A 20,089-nucleotide genomic window follows, 5' to 3' on the forward strand; every position below is an offset into this window, starting at 1 on the left:
ATCAGGCCTCGAGTGGAGATGCTCCCTCGTCTGATTGGCCGACGGACAAACTGAAAGCGATGCACACTTCAACAACTTCTTCTTCTTCTGGGTCTTGGACTTACCTAAATGGCTTGACGACTTTAGGAACCACGACCATTCCTGGGACCCTCCTCTCGACCAGGACCTTTAAAGTTGCGGCGTTGCACATTCAAGTTACCATACTCTTGAGGGATTGCTCCTTCAAGGCATTCTGTTGCATGGTGCCACAGGGTTGTGGTCCCGCTCTAGGTGCTGGTCTGTCACCAACATCTGTTGATGACCAGCGCCACAAGTCTTGCAACCTGCCTTCTTCGATGACATCCCTGCCACACCCGGAGGTAAACCTAAAAAAAGACACCAACAAAACATCAAAAAAACCTAGTCACAAAGTGACTCAGGGTAGCTTTTTACCGGATCTGCACGGGCTGACATGGAAAGAAAAGTACTGATGTCTGAGCACATTGGTGGCGCCTATATAGGCACCGCAAATGTCACTTCAGGTGTGGACGACGCCACGTGGAGCCAAACTACACCACCTACCAGCTTGCAGTGTTATGAAAAAATTCCAGATCCAGTCTGACTGGGGAAAATTCTAAGGTAAGGAATCTGGAGCTAGAAGTCTACCTGAAGAAATAATACTGCATATAGTCGACTCTTTCATAGCGGTTCTTAATATGATATGCAATTTCATTTTAGGAACATTTATAATTGCATCTGTTACATCAAGGCTGACATTATGAGTATTGCATTCGGTGTGAGTTATGGATTAAAGTCTTAAACATAATTTGCAATTTCAGTGACAATTTGGAAGTAACTAATTGTCATTTACTGAGAATCAGGAACAAAAGTCCCCTTTTCTGGAATTTTCTTTGATATTCATTCATACTTTCTTTAAATATTTTCTCATTACAGCGCGCAGCCTCCACAGTTGTGAATAGCCGGAAATAGCCAACTCGTGTTTCGTGCCCAATTGTGCTTCTTCAGGGCTCTTGGATATAATTTTGTGGGTCTTCTTTGGCATGTAGTTTACTTAGATAGTGCCTTATTGTAAGTTAAACATGTTTGTTTATGTCTTTATAATCGTATCAGAAAAGAAACAGGCAGGCTGAAAAACGCTTCACTACTTATCAAGGGACAGCAAGCACTGAAAGAATATGGAGGAATTTGATCTATGAAAAGTGGCTTAATAGCAAACGGAGATAGAGATCTAATACAACTATAAAGACACAAACAAAACGTGTTTAACTTACAATAAGGCACTATCTGAGAAAACTTCATGCCAAAGAAGACCCAAAGAACAGAATAAAAAAAAACCTTTGGATATCTCTGATAAAAACAAAAGTTACAAGGACCTTTTTATTAGGCTCACATCACTCGTTTAAAACTAGAGAAATTAAGCAGTTACAGTTACCTGAGCTAACTATATCTTACGTCCCCGCAATGGCCTGCTTATAACCTCACATATTACATCACTCATGACATGGTCATGCCACTCAATGTTCTGCTTGAAACTAAAGAGTTTAGCAAAAACTCTGCCCACCTGCCGGCAGCGCGTAGTTTACCAGAGCACTCGCCCCTAGTCTCAGCAATCCTATGGGGAGCTTACTTGTGGCAACAATAGGGGTTCTTGGCCCCCAACTACTCTCAGCACCCAATGGGACTTCATCCCCCAAACAGTAGTGTGCCAGAAGGCCCCTTTGAAGAGTGGTTGAGAAAGGGGACGGGACCTCCGACGAGGTCTGAGCAATCCCTCTGAGTGGGACTTACTTGTGGCAAAAATAGTGTTTTTTGGCACCAAACGACCCTCAGAAGCCGAGGGGACTTCATCCCCAAAGAGCAGTGAACAAAGAGGCCCATTGGCAGAGTGGTTGAGAAAGTGGGGGGCCTTTGGCAAGGTGTCTGCAATCCCAATGTGGGGGACTTACTTGTGGAAACAATAGGGGTTCTTGGCCCCAACCACCCTGAGTAGCCAAGGGGACTTAATCCCCCAACCAGTGCTGGTCCAGGAGGCCACTTTGAAGAGTGGTTGAGATGGGGGGGGGGGGCCTCTAACGAGGTCTCAGCAATCCAGCTGTGGGTGACTTACTTGTGGCAACAATCGGGGTAGTTGGCCCCCAACGACCCTCAGCTGGCAAGGGGACTTCATCCCTCAACCAGTAGTGCGTCAGGAGGCCCCTTTGCAGAGGGGTTAAGAAAGGTTCGGGGCCTCTGACGAGGTCTCAGCAATCCTGCTGTGGTGTCTTACTTGTAGCAATAATAGGGTTCTTGGCCTGGAAACGACCATCAGCAGCCAAGGGGTGTCATCCCCCACCAGTAGTGCGCCAAGAGGCCGCTTTGCAGAGTGGTTGAGAAAAGGGGCTGGTTTCGGACCTTTATTCTGCCTCTTTCAGCATGTTGAAGACCTTTATTTTGCCTCCTTCTGCTCATTTCTCAACATTATTTTGGGTCTTTCTGTTCCTTTCGGACCTTTACTCACCTTCCTACAGATCATTTCTCACCTTTTATTATCTCTTTCTGCTAATTTCTGACCTTTATCTTTCCTCTTTCAACTCGTTACTGACCTTTATTCTGTCTCTTACTGCTCATTTCTCACCTTTATTCTGCCTCTTTCTGCCAGTTTCTCATCTTTAACACCTTGGCTGCTATTGCTATTTTCCCCCTGTGCTGGCCCATAATAGAAACGGGTGTGGTCATGACGAGCTCAGCTCGTCATGAGCACCCTAGAGGTATACCTCATGACGAGCTGAGCTCGTCATGAGTACCGAAGGGGTTATTTTGCCTCTATTTGCTCGTTTCTGAACTCTACTATGCCTCTTTCTGTTCGTTTCTGACCTCTATTCTGCCTCTTTCTGCTCCTTGCGGACATTTATTTTGCCTCTCTATGCTCATTCCTCACCTTTCTGACAGTTTCTCGCGTATATTTTGCCCCTTGCTGCTGGTTTCTGTCCTCTATATTGCCTCTTTTTGCTTGTTTCTGACCTCTATTCTGCTTTTTTATGCTGCTTTCTGACCTTTTTCTGCCTCTTTCTGCTCGTTTCTGGCCTTTATTGTGTCTCTTTTTGCACGGTTGGGACCTTTATTCTGCAGATTCCAGATTATTTCTGACTTCTGTTCTGCTTCTTTCTGACTTTTATTCTGCCTACTTCTGCCTCTTTCTGACCTCTATTCTGCCTCTTGCTGTTCGTTTCCCACTTTTATTTAGCCTCTTTCTGCTAGTTGCTGACCTACATTCTGTCTCTTTCTGCCAGAACCTGACCTTTATTGAGCCTCTTCTGGTTGTTTCTCACTTTTATCTTGTCTCTTTCTGCTCGTTGCTTACTTTTATTCTGCATCTCTCTGCTTGTTTCAGAACTTTATTCTGCCTCTTGCTGCTAGTTACTCATCTTTTTTTTGCCTCTTTCTGCTAGTTTCTGAACTCTATAGTGCCTTTCTCCTACAGGAATACTCCTACTATCAGTGGAATGTGTAGAAAAGGGGTGAAAACTCACCCTTTTCAGGGTTCAGGCAGCGGTTTTGTCCTACTCGACTTCGTCCAGGTCCTCCATGTCCTGCTGCACCTTTGCCACGACGGACAGGCACTCTGGTTTGATGGACCCGTAGGTAGTTGTTTGCGGTTATACATTGCATGTATGGTGTGTGTATGTTAGTGGGGTGCAATGCAGAATGTACACATAAGGGTCACAACACATCACGTACATACATAACATATTTGTCTTACATATTTGTAAAAAAAATATTTACCTGTCTTCCCACCACCAGTCGTCCCCATCAGTCCTTCGCCAAATGGACACCGACAGCCCAACGGGAACATCAAAATCTGCTCGGCAAGACCCCGCCGTCGAGGGACTGATGTCGGGTGGTATGTCAACACAGAAGACTGCCACCGAGACGGCCTTCTGTGTATCGCGTACACACCTAAATACGGCAGGCAGAACAATGTCAGCTCGGTGGAGTACTTGATCCCTCCGTCGTGGCAAACCGCCAGTGAGACCACCAAGATCCAAATGAGGCCCGTAGTTTCCATAGACAAAGTGTTTTTTGTTTTGACAATAACTTCAGCACCGTTTGACGAATCTTCACAAATATTTCAAAACTAGCATGCAACTTACTTTGGCTGCTGTGTGGAATGTTTTGGGGTGAATCGTCAAGTAGGGGCAAAGTAAAAGGGGAGGACTAAATGTTTTTCCCCCATGCAATTTACCAAATGAATTTTAGATACAGGCTGAACTGAAATACACCACATTTGGCAGAAAGCTAAATCTTGGTCCAGAAAGAGAGCTTTTTGTAATTTGGTGCAAATCCGTTTAGTAGTTTTGGAGGTATTAAAGAAAAAATACATTTGAATATCTGGGGACGTGAATCTCAAGAAAAGGGTCACAAAAAAAAGAAGGGGACAGGGTAGGAATACCCTGACCCCCCCCTCCCCAAGACTTGGTGGTGGGGTATCACAAGAACCCAGCTGGGGTAAAAACAATTGTTTATTATTACCACAAATTTGCAGAGGATCCGCTGTAACAGAAAAGAAATTCAAAACCAAGTGCTCAAAGTTCCTACAGTGTATTTATTTATAAAATTGGGACAGTTTATAGCCCCAGGGACCACCACCTGCCCGGGGCCTGGCCATTATCTAAAAGGGAGAGGGAGGTGCACAGCCCCCCTTCCAGGGCCGTTTTTGGTCCCGGGCCCACCACCCTCCATGGTACAGCCATGCACAAGGAAAAGGAGGGGAGCAGTGGCTGTCTTTCTTTTTTATGAAAAGGGAAATTCCAAATGAAAAATCATTAAGCCTCTGGTCACAGCATTTGGTGTCGCAGACCGCAGTGACCACTTTTGGGAAAGAATAATTTTCTGGATCATTAGACGACAATTGGAAAGCCTCATACCAGAGTGACCAGATGCTTAATGATTTTCCCTTTTCATATAATAGAAAGACAACCTTGGAAATGCTCTTGGCTTGCTTGCCTCCATTGGGTGAAATACGTGTTGGCAAGTTTTGGAGTCAGTTTTTATCATATACAAAATGTGATTAATAATGACTCTTAAAACGAAGAAAAATAAAGCTTCCTATTGTGAAGATTTTAATGGAATTGACTCATCTTTTTTCATACCTTGGGTGCACATTGATTCTCACTGTATTTGATCTTTTTGACGGAACTTGTGAAATCCTGGGGGATACACTCATTTTGTCTGATATAAGTAAAATACTTGTATGGGATTACAATTGACCTGCTGCGCAAGATCAGATATTTGTGGCTGGGGTAGAGGATGCAAAATATCATTGTTGCTGTAGGGAAGGGACCCAGAGCACAACCCCTTGCGTCTATGTGTTCCTATGCAAAAATATAATTCATTAGAGGGCCAAGCACATAAGTGATGGTAATACTGACACATTTTACTTTAAAAACAAAGAGTCTCACCTACAGTGGTCATCCAGACAACCAATTTCTCAGAGAGGCTGGAGGCACAGGTGTTTGGTTTTAAACTTATCCTAGCAAAGAAAAGTGTCAACATATTAATTAAGTTTATCATACTATATATACACAAACACACACACACATATATAAAAAATGGATGAATCTAAATCACGCCATAATTACCGTTTATTATCCTGTTCCTTTTGCTGTTTTCGTTGTCCTAGAAAAGAAAGATTATAATTTTTCGATTGGGGTATTGACATAGTTTGTGCATGCCCGTGTGAAAAGCATTAGGCCAAAATGCGTTGTAATGTACTTTATAATTATTCATAATTATGCAAAAAAGTAAACAAACCTGCAGTTATTTTGGACAAATACTTTGATGACTCATTTAAAAGAGCATTCTCATCACCTAGGATGTACAAAGCAACACTCTGTAGGGGAGGAAAATAAGAAATGTTTAAATCAAGCATCATACAATTATCATCTCTCTTTTACCCTGTGAATTTAAGCAAACATTTCTTTAGGGACAAGATATATAACAAGGTCATGTTTATTTATTTTAATATCCCCATGACTACTTATGTCTCCCATTAAGTGTTACTCTTCCACAAAATGCCTTAACGTTAGTGGTTTTAAGTTTAATCTATTATAACCACCATTTTACTGCCTTCCTATATTTTATGCATGCTTGATAAATATTAATCAAAAATAGGAATTGAATTCAGCAGAGTTTTACTATGTCTGCTGATTAGTCTAACATCATCCATCATATAACATAATAAACATGGCTTCATGTTGTGCCTGGTACTGATGAAGCTCTCATCATATAAAAAAAACAGTACATTGGCACAAGAAAACATCTACAGCAATCTGAATTCAAGATTATAGAATAGGATCTTAATACGAGTCACGTGGTCCTTAGACCTGCATAAAGAATATCAAGCTATTCCACCTTTCTTCTAAAAGTGTGTGCCAAACATATTATAAGCTGGCTTGCACTGATATTCGGAAGACTTTACAGTAATTGCTATGTTTTTTCGCGATCATTTGGGCATAGGACCACCTGACAGTATCAAAGATGAAACTGCATGCATCCTCTACTCACCAATCACTATGAACTAGGTCTAACATGGAAAGTCATGTTTCCAACTTTTCCCTGACAAATTAGAGAGCTTGGTCAAGCAGTTTTGGTCTAGCTTGTTGTGGTTGGTGTGAAGACTGAGCTAACTCTACAATATCATGCACAGTCAGTAAGATTACTTTAGTAACAAATAACTATTTGATGGACACCTTCGAAGTTTTAGTTTAGTAAATATGAGAAATAATAGTTAAAGTTTCATATCTTTAGCTTGAGAAGGAAAAGAGGTATTCAGGGAGTTAAGGGCCTGCTTCTAGGATGGGCTGGAGGCTTGGACTGTTGTGAGGATTGTTTTGGAGGATATCTTTCATGAGATACAGTAGGCCAATGCCATCATGGATTGCTCTGACAGGTTCGAACACTTTCTTACCATGGGAGTCTACAGGTGTGCCCCGTATGTACTGTACTAGACTATTATGTTGAAGTGTTCGACAGCATATTCATGGGCTGTATACCTTTGGTCCACAACTGAATTTAAATTTACTTTTAAGTTTTTTTATTTTGATTAGCCTCGGTCAAATAAACAGAAATCAATGTTGAATAAAAGGTACACTTTGCTTTACTGGGAGCAGACAAACTATCCATTCTCACAAAGATACAATGACTTATCCCATCTCAGTGTAGGGATTATTCGTCGTTGAGGGATACTGGAATCATTTCCCAGGGATTAAACAGTTGGAACCAAGATGATCTCTGTACCAGGGGAATGGGGTATCAGGATAGCTTTTCTGTATGGCTATCTGTGAACCTAAAAGTAGAGACCCAAAAAACTGCCCGTGGCTGCAAAGCTCCTATAGCTTTGTGCTGCTGTCCCTCTGTTAAGGAATCCCAAAAACTATGGACTTCTATATATTTGGAGACTAGGTAGCATACCGCCGCTTAGCGCAGCGCGCTTCCTTTACTGATCGCTGTTTTTAAATTAACTGTTTGCTATTTGTGTTAATTTTACTTTTCGTTTTCTTACCCTGTTTTTAAAAGTAGGGATTCCTTGCCCCCCTTACTCACACGATAATCGGCTTTCACCGCTGTTTGGAGCGGGTCCGGGTCCTGGGGTGGGGTTACAACTTCTTCAGCCGCCATCTTTGAGTGGGGCTGCTTATTCAGGCGCCATTACTTGAGAGCGCTGTAGTGCGCAGGCTCCACAGAGGGACACCTACTTAAGGCGACCTGTATCTGGGGTCTGCCTTGACAAGGTAGCATACCGCCGCTTAGCGCAGAGCGCTTCCTTTACTTATCGCTGTTTTTAAATTACCTGTTTGCTATTTGTGTTAATTTTACTTTTCGTTTTCTTACCCTGTTTTTAAAAGTAGGGATTCCTTGCCCCCCTTACTCACACGATAATCGGCTTTCACCGCTGTTTGGAGCGGGTCCGGTTCCTGGGGTGGGGTTACAACTTCTTCAGCCGCCATCTTTGAGTGGGGCTGCTTATTCAGGCGCCATTACTTGAGAGCGCTGTAGTGCGCAGGCTCCACAGAGGGACACCTACTTAATGCTCCCTGCCAAGCGCAGCGGTACCGCGCAGCGGGCGCGCCTTCGCTTAGCCTGAGTCGTGCCAGAGTCCTGCCCGTCTGCGCCGTCCGCGTCTGGACGCGTTGGGCCGGGCAGGACTCCGTTCTTTGGCCTGGTGGTGGACGCGATGTACTGTTACTCTAGGGACGCCCTTGTGTCCATTAGACAGCATCTCCCGGATTGCGTTGCGGTTCAGGTGAGTCCGATGTGCGGCCCGTACCAGTGTGCCTGTGGCGGGTGGTCGCTTGGTGCCCCCGCCCTCCCACGTTGTACGGGTAAGGACTCCCCTTCTGGAAGTAAACGTTCCCTGCGCGAGCTTATTGTCTGGAACCTGAATGTCAGGTCATTGGTGAAACATTACCAAGACATCCATGATCCTATTGAGTCTATGTCTCCTGATATCTTTTGTCTGACTGAGACCTGGCTACAGGAGGCTGATACAGCTATTCTCAATTTGGCTTTCCCCTCCGAGTACTCTGTTTACACGCTTAACCACGCCACTAGAGGTGGGAGAATAGCGCTTGCTGTGAAATCCTGCTACCCCTGTGATTGGAGAGGTCTAAAAATCGCAGGCTGTGAGAGTGCCTTGTTTAAGATTTCCATCACTCCCCATTTCTCCTTCTCCGGCATGTTGATTTACCGCCCCCCAGGCAGCGACGTGGCATTCAGGGAGGCACTCCCGGACGCTGTCAGCATGCTGGCTGTAGGGTGTGCCAATTTCTCTATTCTTGGGGACTTGAATCTCCACTTTGACAATCCGACAGTGCCTGCTGTGAGTAGTACCTTGGCCAATCTTGAGGCCTTTCAATTGTCTCAACTGATTTCGTGTCCCACTCATGTAGGGGGACACACTTTGGATCCCTTCTTTACGAATCTTGTAGAGGCTAGGGTCTTAACCCCTTCTCCTCTGGCCTGGACGGATCACTTTTTAGTGACGATCCAGTGCCCAATGTATGAGTGTCCTCTCAAACCCACGGTCCGAGCTGTACCCAGACGACACTGAAATAAACTAAAACTTGAGGATTTTCATCGCCTTTTGTCTGAGGACCCGTTGGGCCCGCTAGACACCGTGGAAGCGGGCTATGACCGTTTCTGTGAATGGGTCACCCGGGCCCTCGACTCCCTTATTCCGGTGACCTTGAGCAAATGCGGATCAAGGGACCCTAGTCCTTGGTATGATGGATCTCTGCATGCGCTGAAAAGTACGTGTAGACGAGAATGGCGTAAAACGTATGACATCAGCAAAAAAGCCCTGTATTTGGCCACCATTAAATCCTACCATTGCGCAGTCTGTAGGGCTCGTGCGGCATTTTATGCTCTTGAAATCCGCAACAGCATCAATCCATCCAAAACTATTTTTAAGGCTCTCAAAGAGCTGGTGGCAAAAAAGGCCTCTGTGAATGCAACGGGTTCTACTTCACATTGCGAAACCTTGGCGGCCTTTTTTCTTGGAAAGGTCCAAGCCATCTACCGAGCCTTTCCCATGGCTATGCCCCTTGGCGGAGGGCGTTTTAGCCCTCTAGTGCAGGATGTTTTACACTCTCTTCCCTGCCTCCCACCTGAAAGCTTCAAGAAACTGGCTCAGCAAGTTAAGTCTGGGTCTCCGGCAGACCCCTTAAGACCGGCTTTGTTTAGAGATCCGGCATTTCTGGATCTTTTGCCGGTTTGTTCCTTGATTAATACCTCGCTTGCATCAGGTGTGGTCCCCGCCAAGTGGAAACAGGCAGTGGTTATGCCCATTTTAAAGAAGCCGTCTTTGGACTCTGGAAAACCTGAGAATTATCGTCCAATTTTGCTTCTTCCGTGGCCGGCAAAAGTAGCGGAGGCGCATGTGAACATTGCTCTCTCAGACCATCTTACGCGGGCCAACATCCTGGACGCCACGCAGAATGGCTTCCGTGCTGGGCACAGCACGGAAACGGCCCTCCTCTTCATGGTGGAACACCTGCGCACTGTGCTAGACTCAGGTCAAACGGCGGCGCTTGATTTATTAGATCTTAGCGCCGCCTTTGACACCGTCTCGCACAGGATTCTTTTGCAGCGCCTGGAGGAATCTGGCGTCGTGGGTCCTGCGCTTTAGTGGTTCCGCTCTTTTCTTACTGATCGATCCTTTTGCGTGGCCGTTCCGCCCCATCAGTCAAAATCTTACCCTCTGGATCTTGGGGTCCCTCAGGGATCTTCGCTGAGCCCCACGTTGTTCAATCTCTACGTGAGGCCGCTAGCGGATGTCGTCAAGCAGTGGGGTATGACCATGGTGTCATACGCTGACGACACTCAGCTGGCGGTCACACTCAGCGGGGATTCTTGTGTGGATGCCCTAAGATTCCAGAATGGACTTCGGGCGGTTGCCAGCTGGATGAACTCCAACTGTCTCCAGTTGAATGCAAATAAAACGGAAATCATGATCATCGGCAAGCAAGCGGAACTCTGGGGTGATATGTGTTGGCCCTCAGAGCTTGGTCCCACCCCGACTCCGGTTTCGGAGATAAAAAATCTCGGGGTGTGGTTAGATCCAGCCCTTAGCTTCGTCTGCCACACAAAGAGAACTGCTGCTTGCTGTTTCGGTATCCTGCGTGGTCTAAGACCTGTGTTAAAATTCTTTGACGCCCCGACCAGGCAGCTCGTGGTGCAGGCGACGGTGATTTCTCGGCTTGATTATGCCAGCTCCCTCTTGGTAGGGATAAATCAGGCCGAAATCACTCGTCTACAACGGGTGCAGAACGCGGCCGCTAGAGCAGTGGTGGGCCTACCCAGGTTCTGTTCCGCTGCCAGCACTTTGCGTTCTCTCCATTGGCTGCCGATTAGGCAGAGGATCCACTTCAAAGTGCTCTGTCTGGCATATAAGATTCTCAAGGGCTCCCCGCCCAGATTCTTGTGAATCTCCTGGTTCCTTATGTTCCGGTCCGCCCTCTACGTTCCTCGGACCTGGAACTTGCAGTAGTCCCCCGGTTCAAGCTTAGCCGTGCTGGCGGCCGCTCATTTAGAGTACGTGCTGCAGCCCTGTGGAATTCCCTTCCTTCAAAGATTCGTGCCCTTGATGAGCTTTTTTCGTTTCGTAGGGCCGTCAAGACCTTCCTATTTCCTTAATTCGTTGTATCCTTAGTTTCCTACTTTTTAGCTGTGTTATGTTGTTATCTTGTCGGGCGCCAGGACGCTCCTTTGCTGGAGCAGCTGTGCGCGTAATAAATGCTCATAACATAACATAACATTAACATAACTAAATTACTTACCTTCGGTAACACTCGTTCTGGTGGATACTTGTTCTAGCTGCAGATTTCTCACCTTTAGAATATGCCCCAGACTCTACAAAGGATTCAGACGTTTGCACAGTAGACCTCCTGTATGCAGCTAGATGGCACCATGCAGCTCTCAGCTGACTTTGTACTTTCCCGGGAAAGACAGAGCATCTGGGTTACTGTGTGCGCTAATGTCAGTTTCTCGCTTGACTCCTTCCACTTCCTCGGACATGGAGCACAAAAACAGCTAAGAGTTACAACTATGCACATCTCTAGTTTGGGACCTTTTTAGATGGTAAAAGAAGACCACTCCACAGAACGGGAAAGTGAGAGGGCACAGAGGAATCTATGGTTACATCGAGTATACATCAGAAAAAGCATTGCCAACATTAAAATAACTTGTTCTTCACCTTCAGAACAGATTACCAAAGCTGTGCCTCTGAAGGTGGAGCCTCTTTAAAGTGGCCTCAGAGCAAAAAGCCGCAATTGTGGGACCAAACAGGAGAAATGTGCATCCTACCGGCTCTGGCTTTCAAGGCAGTAGTGTTTTGTGAACATGTGCGCTGCCGCCCACATCACACTACGGCAGATGCCAAGAGCAGGTACTCTGAATGCCAAAATAGGGGAAGCAGTCTTGGCCCTGGTGAAACAAGCCTTTTGTTCTTCTGTAGGCAGCCTCTAGACCAATGCAAAGAAGATCTTGATACTGGGAACTATCCAACTCAACACAGTCCTTTTCTGCACTGACTTATCCCTCCAGCAAAGCACAAAAGTGTGCCCCTGAGCACAGACCCACATAGCAGGGGCACACAGGAAAGCCCTATAGGAGACCCACCTCAGCTCCACAACCAACAAAATGGGCAAGTATGACCGAAAGCAAACAAAACCAAAAATCCTGTGGTAGGGCAATATGCTTCTGAAACAAAGTCAGGAAGCACAAATTCCCCGGCACAAACCACAAGACCTCCATCTATTATTGCTATGAAGCACTTCCTGGAGAAAATCAATTCTAAGATTGATACACTTAGGGTCTGCCTCGATCATATGAATGCAAAAGCCAACGAGGAAACTCACATAGATCAACTTGAAGAAAGATCGAAATGCAATAACCTGTGCATCTTGGAGATCGTGAAGTTGACGAAAAAGGGAAAAATGGAAGAATACACCAAAAGTTACTCATGAGCATCTTTCTGAAAAACAGCTTCACTTCTATATTTTTAGTAGTGTGTGTGTATCGATCACTTAAAATTCGTCCGCAATCTGGGTAGTCTGCCGACCCGGTAACAGAACGTCTCTTTATAATTTCATGGATTGGGACACTATCTTTGCCTCTCCAGAGAGCATAGGCACATCAACTAAGATGACAACTCTGTTTCCTTCTACCTCGCCTTTACCTTCACAGTTCAGGCAGCATGCAGGGAGTTCTTCCCAATAAAGTGCACCCTGCAGAAAGCATGGATCTAAAACAGTCTTGTATCCAGCCAAACTTCAAATCATGTTGAACGGCAAGCCAGATGTTTTCCTATACCCAAAACAAACCAAGCAGTTTCTGCGAAAAAAACGTAAATACTCGTAGCCCTGCAATGTATCTGCTCAAGGAGGGGATGACGATTCGATGATTGACAATGAATGGAAATTGAGCTCTGGCTGTGATGTACAGGTGGGATGAAACCACTTCAGCTCCCAAACTCATTGACACTATGCCTACAATGGGTCTTGGGGCTGTACCCCAGATCCAAAAAACACAAGGTGACCTCCAGGTATGTAGACCTGGGACTCATAGTCGCCAAGAGGATACTCACATGCTGCTGGAAATCTCCAGACCCCCCGGCAGCGGAGGCCTGGTACCAATCACTACTATGCTGGGTGCAGGCAGAAAGCGTGACTCTTAAGCGGGAGGATGCTAGAGGACTGCGTAAGCAACCACTAGCGGCGGCATGGGACGCAATACTTTCGGACTTTCGCATGGCTTGGCGTGACCGCCTGCGGTCGCCTCGGGGACCACCCGCACTTTATAGCGGGCATACGAGTGCTGAAGGCTTATAATGCGGGGAGGAAGGGAGGCGATCACTGCCTCGCCCGGCCATCCTGCAAGGACTCGGGTGTGCATGGTTGGCCTTCCTACTTAGGTGTGTATACTTAGCTCCCACATTGCAGGACACATCGTCTGTCTGGTATTCATTATGTATTAAGGGGATTGGTTGACTGAGTAAACAAAAAGCACCGACGAAATTATATGTTGGGTCGGGTGCGTGAGTGGGGGGGGTGGGGGTGGGGGGGGGGTTTGCGTATATAGCACAGAAGACGTGTATGGGCGCGCTGTCAGTATTCCGGGTGTAGGTTATTCAGTTTTATGTTATGTTGTTGATTACATATTCAGTAAGTTAAAACAGCATGTTGTGATGTTCAATTGATTATTGGACAAGAACCCTGTACCAGTTGAAATTGGTTGATGTGCAGGTAGTATATGCGTGATCTATTTCTATAACACCATATTCTGTCTTGTATTAACAATGTGGACTGAACACAGAAGAGATAATAATACACTGTAAACTACAAATTGTTGGAAAATCAATTAAAACAAAGTTGAACAAAAAAAATGGCAAAGGAAGAACAACACAATGGCATATAATCCTTCAGCTACCAACTCCTTCTGAGAGTTGGATGTATACTTTGCTCTCTGTGCACTTTCTCCAATTTCTTATCAGAAATGACTTGATACCTCACCTCACTGTTAGACGAGACGGTCATCTGGTGAGTACTGTGATTCCTATAGGAAGTCTTAATGCTATTGCTGTAATTGTACTTTTATGTTAAGTAAAAGCAGTATTTGGAGTAGAGTGGGCACATTTATTCTCTCTGTCAAGATTGGAATGTCAGATTTGAGGGAAGGCGGGGCACAAAGAGCGTGTAAAACCGACAACCGATTTACAACAAATAAAGCGATTTTCAAATACCCATTGCTAATTTGTCAGAATTGAACACAAAATTACATGGCTTCAATGAGGCAGCCCACAGCAAGCTCAATTACTAACAGGGAAGCAATGGCTAGGAAATACAAAGCACAGTGGCACGCACACCAAAAACCTAGACTGTTAAGGACTTCGAAAAACTTCTCGAACATTGTGAAAATAGTGAGGAAGGATGTTACAAATGTAAACACTGGCACAATTGTTTACAGCTCTTTACACTTCTAAATCACGCCCTATCTTTTGGTAAATAAAACATTTATTTGATACCATAGCACTGCCCTAGCTAGGTGATGGTCTTGGACAATAATTAAACCCGGCCCACCACAGAGGACATTTTGCAAGTAGTTAAACAGTTGCCAAGTGACAAGGCCCTAGGTCCAGAAGGCCTAATGACTCAATACTACAAGGTATAGGAGGGGATCCCAGTGCTCAGACACCTACTCATGTATGAAGAGTCCTATCAAAGAGGTTGTTTAATACCATCCATCAGAGAAACATTAAAGATAACCTTTCTAGACCCAGAAAGAAAAAGAAAAAACTTGAAAAGTGTGATTCCTACCACCCATTACCCCTCATCAAAAAATATAGTAAAATCCTAGCAGAAGTCCTTGTTAACCGCTGTGTACTGCTGTTGTTGGACTTGGTTTGCAGACCAAGCCAGATTCATACCAGGAAGATCAACCTCCCACAACCATAGAATTCGGTTTGCACTCCTCCACCAACTGGACCCCCATCTGAGTACAGATGCAGTCTTTCCCGAAAGTCCCTATCTCTTTTGCCTACTTGACCGATTGGCTTTAGAAGTGTATTGATAAAGTGGATAGGACACTTATATAAAGCACCGTCAACATGCATTGTAGTAAACAGCATACTCTCAACCCCAATTTAAAAAAAGAAAGGGCAGAAGATAGGATGCCCTTTATCGCCTATCTTATTTGCCATCTAAATTGAGACGCTTGCGGCTAGGCTCCAACAACAACATGCAGACCAAGGACTCTGCCTCACTGTTAGATACATAATAGTACCACTTTATGCAGATGATGTCACAGTGTATGTGCAACAGCCCGATTTAAATTATCACCTCTCATCTGATAGTTCAATAAATGTGCATCCCTTAAGAGCATTTCAATTAATTGGGCTAAATCTGTGATATTTCCCCTCACCTCATCCACAGCAGATGCGGTTTAGGAAACCTGCTACAGTGGGATATCTCAGTCAAAATATTTAGAGATTCTGGTAAGTAGGAATATAAAAGAGTTCATACAAAACAAATATGGGGTAGTGCGCTCAAAAACAAAGCGAGAAATAAACCAATGGATCAAGCTGCCCCTATCTTTAGCGGGTCAGCAACATTGGCAAAATTGATCATGCTGCACAGATTTTTATACATATTCAACAACATTCCCATCCCACTCAAAAATGCCCTTTAAAAACAAATAAAAATAAGACGCACTATGAAATGGACCGCCTGGCATGGGCAAATAAAAGCTACCATTCAAGCAAGAATGGTTGACCGACCAGACATGGAACCATATGCTGCAATAGTGTCAGACGACATTGGCTCAATGTAACTCAACAAAATAATCTGCTCTCGGAGCACACTGCTCAATAACTGAAAGTAACACAATGAGATGTGTGACCTGGAAATGGGATCGGCTAAAAGCCTGAGCAAATTTATACATAATTTACTCCGCTGGTCTATAACCCCTGCTTGCAACCAAAGTGTGACCAAAAAGAAAGTCAACAGCTAAACACAATCCAACTTGTATGAGGGATCTCTACCCCGGGGAAACTTTACTTCCAATCAGTACAATACACGATAATGCCAATCAAACTGCATTATATATTTTTGTTTATCCTAGGCTCAGGGAAGCAAGTTAGAAAGTTAATAATAGATTTCCCAGCTCCTTGCAGGTATTTCACATTTTGCAGGATGTACTACAACGTCATCTTCCAGGAAACTAGTAGCCAAGATCTACATGATGATGCAAGGTGAGGCACCAATATATGACCAACTACTAAATCAAAGTGGAGAGTGGACACCTTGAGTGACCAACAATGAAAATTCTCTTGAAAAGAAACAGGAGAGTTATCTCCTAATTACAGGCTTTGGCAAAATACATTTTACGTTTCTGGATATGGTTACCAAACACCTGAGTCACTATATAGACTTAAGTCAGATGCAGATGCAGTCAGATGTGGCAGATGTGGTACACTAAGCCCTAGGTTTCTACATGTCTCTCTGCAATATCCCAAAATATCTACATACTGGTCGAGCATGGAAAGGGTGATCTTTGACATCATCTTTAATTATTATATACCAGTCACCTCAGCAGTGAATCTTCTGGGTTAAGCCAAGAACATCCCAAGCATACACAGAAAATGTATTGCATTGGCATTGTTACTGGCCAAAAGAAAAATTGCAAATAATTGGTGTTGGGTCCTTCAACATTCAAGGACTGGCTATGTGATGTACTGTACTGTAACAAGCAATTGTCGGCTTACTAGGAACTTATGACCCTTCAATCTAGACCCAAAGACATTTGGGCCTCCTTGCACTCCTATTCATTATAGCAGCACAAAGAGAACAATAAGCTTGCCTTGGCAGCATGGGAGGAATAAGGAAACAAAGCACCACACTGATACGCCTAGAGGCCGCCCTAAAACTCTTGGGAGTTTATGTGGACAAAAGATACAGACTAGAAAGATATAATATGAAAAATAACAGAGGACATAAAATACTATGCTCCACTGCTCCATCTCTTTAGACGTGGGGCAGTGGGGGATAACAATTGATAACGTTTGTGGTGTAATTAACATATGTATTGCACTCTACTCTGTTCTGTTTGCATTGTTATATAGTAAAAAATTAAACAAAACAATAGGATTTACTTTGCTGGTAAATGCCAGGGCCACCAAACTCTTAGGAGTAGGATGCTGCATAAGAAATCTGTGTCACCAGGCACTGGACTGTGTTGTCTGGCTACTTGCCAGTTCACTAGGACGCAAGAGCAAAGCTGTGCCCAAGTGCCCATATGGTTATCACGTCAGTGCCTTATTAAATGAAAGTAAAGGGTTCAGACAAGGCTGGTCTAGGGAGAAAAGCCTCAATCAGGATATTTGTTTAGACTTCAACATAAGGCAGCTATAGGTTCATAGCCACATGTCTAATCACTAAGAAGTACTCCCCTCCATTGGGGGTCCAAGAGACAAAATCAACTCAATCTCAGGGGATGTATGAGGTCCACTGTCCACCTGCAAATCTATGTATGCAATATCGTCAATATAGTGAGGGGGTAAATCGTTCCCATAATCACAATCATCATTGTGGTGGCAAACTCTGATCACAAGCTGATGATAAAAAAAGATGATGGAGCTTCTGAGGAAGGCTCCATTATACAGTGTTTTGTCTAAGTCCAAACAAGAAGGTCAAGATGTATTAGGTTTGGGGTTGGGTAATGGAGTGAGCCAGGGTTTGAATGGCAGCGCTGGCAACGCCATTATGGCGTCAATGAAGGAACCAGCACAGATCTTGTAGCCAGAGTGGAAGTCAGTACCGGAGTAGGTGTGGAATCTAAAGTGAGTTTGACGGACTCCGGCAGGGCCAATGGTTGACCCACCAGAGGTAACCTGACTGAAGGGCCTGGCAGATCCTTGCCACCAGACAGCATGCCAGATGGAGCCAGAACAGTTCCAAAAATATGCAGCATTCAGGTAATGACCTGCAGTGGCATCGCCAATGGCCCGAAGAATTCTGGGTGAATCAAGATCAGCTGTTGGATTAGATTGATTGGCTCCTAGATGCCTGCTCAACTTCTATTTGGACAGAGAAAGGCTAGACGCCGTGGAGGTTCTCTTCAACTTGCTATGCTTCTTCTTTAACTTGGACTGCGGCTTACCAGACAACTTTGACATCGAAGAAGATCTGTAGGGAGAATGGCCTTGAGAACGGGAATGTGTCCACACCCTCAACTTGAATTAGGACTTTCATGAAGTCTGTAACTTCTTTCGGTGTTCAGAGATGTACAACTTTGCTTTACAGTCACAGATCACCTTCGGTAGTAGGGAGGCACATTCTTAGCATGACTTGGAGTCGTGCCCTGAGCCCAAATACAAGAGGCACACTTCATACAGGTCCATTACCGACATCTGATTCTGACAACACAGATTAACCCCTGTAGTCTTCGATGGCAACTCTGTTTCTTTGCCTTCTGGAAGAAAATAATTTTGAAAGCATCCAACTTATGTAAAAAGGAGCAATGCTCAGAAGCCACGTCCAAATGTGAGGAATGAAAGAAACTGAAGTTGGTGCACATGAGGGGGCACCTATTTGTAGCTTGCCTCCATATCTTCTGGGGTGGAATTAAGTCATCATGGAGCTGCATGGCGCCACCTAGAGTCTCACAGGAGCACTGCTCTGAAAATGTCTAGATCCAGCCTGGAGCTTGGGGTTCTAATGAGGAATCTGTGGTTAAAAGTATTTACCAGAAGTTGTAGGTAACTAAACAGCGGCTCTTGGCGATCCAGTGGTGCAGAAATCGGTCAAGCCACAAAAAAAAGTGTTGTAAAAACATGTAAAAGTTTTGTACTAAAAACTCTGGCAGCAAATTCACAAATTTCAATGCAACTATAATAATGTTGTAGTGTACATATATTTCCCCATAAGCTGGGTCTTAACTTCTCACCCACATCAGCCCAAGAGTCAAAGAGGTTTAGTAGGGCAATTTTCTATCAGAGGACAATGTGTCCAGAGGTACTCTAATTTGTCTGGATGCCCAGATTTCTCTGTGGCCTCAGCAACAGCACACCTAGGATAAAAGGGTTTAGCACATTTGCACATATTGACACCACATTAATACTGGTGCCATGCTTTGCAACATGTTGACATAAATAAAGAATTAAACTTTCTGTTTTATCACTGTACGTACCAGCACAACCAACCTGCTCCTCTCACATATCCCTGGTACGTATGGATAGGGATTGGCTCCTTCTCCTTTCAGACAGGAACTTAACCACTGATAGATGCTTGGAGGTTCTTCAGTGAAATATGAAGGGTGATACATGAATCCTGTTTGGCCTGAGATTTAAATGCAATCTGTTACATGAGGCAAAGAACTGAATTTGTTACAGAAAAAAAAGACATAGAAAATGAGAATTTTTTACAAAGTATTTTAATTTGTGTACACCAAAAGAACTAGTTATTTTCCTTTGAAAAAGATCTCCATGGCTGATACTCCAACTACCCACAGATTCCTCACCTTAGAATATTCCTAAATGCAATACTTAATCGGACACTTTTCCACAACAATGCTCAAATGCTGGCTTCATACTACCCCAAGAATGAGTGACTAAGGGAAGCTGCATAGAAGTCCTAATCCAGATCACTGTTGTCAGTTTTGTATCTTAGACTTTCTGGGCCCTAAACGCAGAGCAAAACAATTGCTGTTGACAGTGTGCTGAGCACTAGCAAGAGACATTTCCAGGTGTTAAAAATAGGCCACTCCATATAACGGGAATCTGCAAATAGATGGGCATCCACCTGAAACAACATTACGAAAGGAAATTAACTACTTTCGATGGATAGTTCTAACACAGATTCCTGAACTTTGCACAGATAACAAAGAAAAACCTCCCCAAAGTGGAGGGTCTGTGGAGTCAGCTAAGGCCAAAAAGTCTAGCAGAACCAAGACGCAAAGTGTCCTTCCCACCAGATCGGGCTGTCCAGGCAGGAGTGCTTTGTGAACTAATGCACTGACGCCCATGCCACAGTCTGGCAAATGTAAAGGACAGGCACTG

The 20,089-nt window shown here is 44.5% G+C and overlaps 1 protein-coding gene across 1 annotated transcript in view; it reads right to left on the bottom strand.

Moving 5' to 3' along the window:
* ANAPC1 (anaphase promoting complex subunit 1) overlaps positions 1–20,089 on the bottom strand; it is an 815,950-nt gene that overhangs the window by 446,589 nt on the left and 349,272 nt on the right. The window contains exons 20-23 of the mRNA XM_078648767.1: positions 19,222–19,370; positions 5,791–5,869; positions 5,619–5,655; positions 5,439–5,509 (exon numbers count right to left, since the gene is read on the bottom strand). Of these exons, the coding sequence (XP_078504893.1) occupies positions 5,439–5,509; positions 5,619–5,655; positions 5,791–5,869; positions 19,222–19,370 (336 nt within the window). The remainder of the gene's footprint in view (positions 1–5,438; positions 5,510–5,618; positions 5,656–5,790; positions 5,870–19,221; positions 19,371–20,089) is intronic.

Source organism: Lissotriton helveticus, chromosome 6 (genome assembly GCF_964261635.1).
Source record: "Lissotriton helveticus chromosome 6, aLisHel1.1, whole genome shotgun sequence".
In the NCBI taxonomy this organism is placed as follows: Eukaryota; Metazoa; Chordata; class Amphibia; order Caudata; family Salamandridae; genus Lissotriton; species Lissotriton helveticus.